Source organism: Loa loa (assembly GCF_000183805.2).
Source record: "Loa loa unplaced genomic scaffold supercont3.3855, whole genome shotgun sequence".
NCBI lineage: Eukaryota > Metazoa > Nematoda > Chromadorea > Rhabditida > Onchocercidae > Loa > Loa loa.
The window spans coordinates 1-897 of NW_018112032.1; the positions used below are offsets into that span (position 1 = coordinate 1).

At 26.2% G+C, this 897-nt stretch overlaps 1 protein-coding gene across 1 annotated transcript; it reads left to right on the forward strand.

The window, feature by feature from the left end:
• Positions 1–19: 19 nt before the first annotated feature.
• LOAG_16067 (hypothetical protein) lies at positions 20–624 on the forward strand (the record flags this gene model as incomplete). Its single annotated transcript, XM_003151555.1, has 2 exons — positions 20–128; positions 422–624. 2 exons carry the CDS (start codon positions 20–22, stop codon positions 622–624), a joined length of 312 nt encoding a protein of 103 aa, XP_003151603.1.
• Between the last annotated feature and the right edge of the window lie 273 nt (positions 625–897).

The following is an 897-nucleotide window of genomic DNA, read 5'->3' on the forward strand; positions in this document are numbered from 1 at the left end:
GGAAAATATTTATTTAGCTATGGCTTATGCTGCATTAGCAAACGTGAATGCTGTAGTTGGATTGTATACATCATTGTTTCCGACATTAATTTATGTTGTATTCGGTACATCGAAGCATATCAATCTTGGTATGTAAATGGTTTTATTTTATGAATTTCATTTGTAGATAAAAATTTTCATTTATTTTTTTTTTTTTTTACTTCTTAAATTCAAATATCTATCTAGTTTACGGAATTCATATCCATTTTTTTTTCCTGTAAAATTTGGTATAATTTTAGCCTTTTAAAAGAAATTTTTATTCGAAATTAAGAGTTTCGTAAAATGTTATCTTCAAATTTTGAAATTAAAAGTTTTGTAAAATATTGTTGAATGTTTACAAAATTAACAAATTTGATATGATTTATGATAGGAATAGTTGTAGGTATGTTTGCAGTCGCAGCATTGATGACAGGAAATGCATTGGAACGGAGATTAGAGGATATAATTGGTAAAAATACCACTGAAATGTACAATTCACAAATGAATGTTAATGCTGATTTAGCTATTCAATTAATGGCTACTTTAACGTTTACTGTTGGTTTCGTTATGGTAATTGATCATCATCTCATCTTTACAATAATTTAATTGTTTAATATAAGAAGAATGAAAAAGATCAGTCAGGGTGAAGTATCACTTACCTAATCATTTCGAAATATATTTTGTTATGACAATATATAATAGGAAAACACTACGTCGAAATAATGTGTTTAAAAAATAATACAGTATGTTTCTTGACATTAAACAGTAATTAATATTTAATGATTGAATTGATCGCAGATTCAAAACGAAAAAGAAATTTAACTGATACGAATATACGGTAAAACTGTTCCCTAGTATAGAAAAATGAGGTGAGAGTTA